This window comes from Aedes albopictus, chromosome 2 (assembly GCF_035046485.1).
Source record: "Aedes albopictus strain Foshan chromosome 2, AalbF5, whole genome shotgun sequence".
Classification (NCBI taxonomy): domain Eukaryota; kingdom Metazoa; phylum Arthropoda; class Insecta; order Diptera; family Culicidae; genus Aedes; species Aedes albopictus.
The window spans coordinates 186,934,411-186,936,452 of record NC_085137.1 but is presented as its reverse complement, the minus strand read 5'-3'; the positions used below and the strand labels follow the sequence as shown (position 1 = coordinate 186,936,452).

The following is a 2,042-nucleotide window of genomic DNA, read 5'->3' as shown; positions in this document are numbered from 1 at the left end:
ATTTTAAAAATAGTTCCCGGACTCCAAAAATTATGAAATTTTGGATTTCGACTAATTATTGGGCGGAGAATCCGATTATGAAATAATCCGGATACCCCTAAAGAACCCAATTACTTTTTGTGTTTTTTTCCGTGTCATTGAATATCATCTAAACCCCATGTGGCAAACTTTACTTCTGTAAACTCTGTCATTATTACATCAGGTTTGCATGAGCCCTGATAAACGTCACCCGTAGCGTCAACAAAACAGTGTCCTTTCTCGATTTTGATCCATCACCGCGTAGCCAGAGCGATTTTGTTTGTCATTGCTGCAGCAGTTTCGAGTGTCTGATTTTCCTCCGGCTTCAGTTCGAGTGAGATTGTTTTCCGTAGAAATCGTCAAAAAATGGAAACTTTAATGGGAATTCGTGGCCCTGACTTTGTGATGTTGGCGGCGGATTGCACACACGCCCATTCGATCATGGTCCTGAAAGACGGTAAGCTTGAAATCGATCTGGAATCGCGAAATCTTTTCCTAACCTTAAACGGCGAAGACCCGAAAAAAATGGCTTGTAATATTTTGACATTCTTACGCAGATGAAAGTAAAATCTACAAGATTTCCGACAACTTGATGATGGCCACTATTGGCGAGGCCGGAGATCGGGTCCAGTTCACGGAGTACATTAGCAAAAACATTCTGCTGTACAAGATGCGCAATGGGTACGAGCTGGGACCGAAGTCGGCTGCCCATTTCACCCGGAAGAATTTGGCCGACTATCTGCGATCCCGTACTCCGTACCAAGTGAACGTGCTGGTGGGAGGGTAAGTGGGTAATCCGGTTTCTAAACATAGATTATTTTTTATGTTGTTATTCCAGCTACGACGCGGCAGATGGTGCCCAGTTGCATTACATTGATTATTTGGCGAATTCGCTGCCGGTGAAATATGCCGCTCACGGATACGGTGGTTTGTTTGTGTCCAGTATCCTGGACCGGTATCACCATGCAAAAATCACTCAGGATGAGGCGTACGAAATCCTGAAGAAGGGCGTCGCGGAGATTCAGAAGCGGTTGATCATCAATCTGCCGAACTTCAAGGTGTCCGTCATAGATAAGGATGGAATCAAGGAACTGAAGGATATCACGGCCGAAAGCTTGAAGGCGGAAACCGTCGCGGCTTGAATCTTTTTTGGTGACGAGAGGAAGTAAGAGTAAGCTGTTCGATCCAACTAGGAAATAGAACAATACATTTCGATTTACATTTATACGATGCAGATATTGCTCAGTGATTTGTATCCGAAATGTTCATAATAGTTCAGGTAAGACTGCGTTGGTATAAATAAGGTGGAAACACAGGGCTAACCTCCCAGGTGGAAAGCAGGAGTGTTTTACTCTCTTTATTCTTGACTCATTGATAGTAACCACTATTCTCTATCACAATTCATCAAAGTTATTTTAAATGAATCTGAATCAGGGTGACCACACACTCGGAAAACAATCGGTAATTAAAATCCATCGGGTAAAAATCAAGACAAATAATGCCCGTTCTTCTCTTGGCATGGTAGAGGCGTAGTTCGGATCCTATTGAGATCACTAGCCTCTGCCCAGCTTCTTTAAGGAGAAACATCAGAGAATACAAATATGGCTGCCACAATGGCCGACCAGGTCCCCTACTCACGTTTTCAATAGCACCAATCTTGAAAATTCGTAAACAAATGCTCTCGATTTAGAAAAGTTGCCTCTTTTTGCAAGTGAGCAAAGCTAGGATAAACAAGTGTGGCTTGGTTAGATGCTTTGTTCGTCAGATTTGTGCCTCTAAGGTGAATATAGAACGAAGCCAAACCTTGAATTTTCAAAAGCACAAATCTTAAGAACCAAGCATCGCATTAAGCTGAAAATATAATCGATTGGTCACAACCAGCGGGTGACCAATCGACTAAGTTTTCACCTTGATGCGATGTTTGGTTCCTCAGATTTGTGCTTTTAAAAATTCAAGGTGTGGCTTCGTTCTATATTCACCCTAAAGTTTCTATGCAAAATTGCAATGGGATTTCACGATGGGGG

The 2,042-nt window shown here is 42.6% G+C and overlaps 1 protein-coding gene across 1 annotated transcript; it reads left to right on the top strand.

The window, feature by feature from the left end:
- Nucleotides 1-248: 248 nt before the first annotated feature.
- On the top strand, nt 249-1,252 carry LOC109419105 (proteasome subunit beta type-2). The gene is made up of 3 exons (XM_019693327.3): nt 249-475; nt 576-801; nt 857-1,252. Exons 1-3 carry the CDS (start codon nt 385-387, stop codon nt 1,158-1,160), a joined length of 621 nt encoding a protein of 206 aa, XP_019548872.1. The 5' UTR covers nt 249-384; the 3' UTR covers nt 1,161-1,252.
- The last annotated feature ends 790 nt before the right edge of the window (nt 1,253-2,042 follow it).

Bases quoted from the DNA above. Each gene is read 5' to 3' on its own strand.
- LOC109419105 (XM_019693327.3), top strand. From the start codon at position 385: ATGGAAACTTTAATGGGAATTCGTGGCCCTGACTTTGTGATGTTGGCG. The intron at 476-575 runs GTAAGCTTGAAA...ATTCTTACGCAG, and splicing joins GATCATGGTCCTGAAAGACG to ATGAAAGTAAAATCTACAAG. The intron at 802-856 runs GTAAGTGGGTAA...TTGTTATTCCAG, and splicing joins GTGAACGTGCTGGTGGGAGG to CTACGACGCGGCAGATGGTG.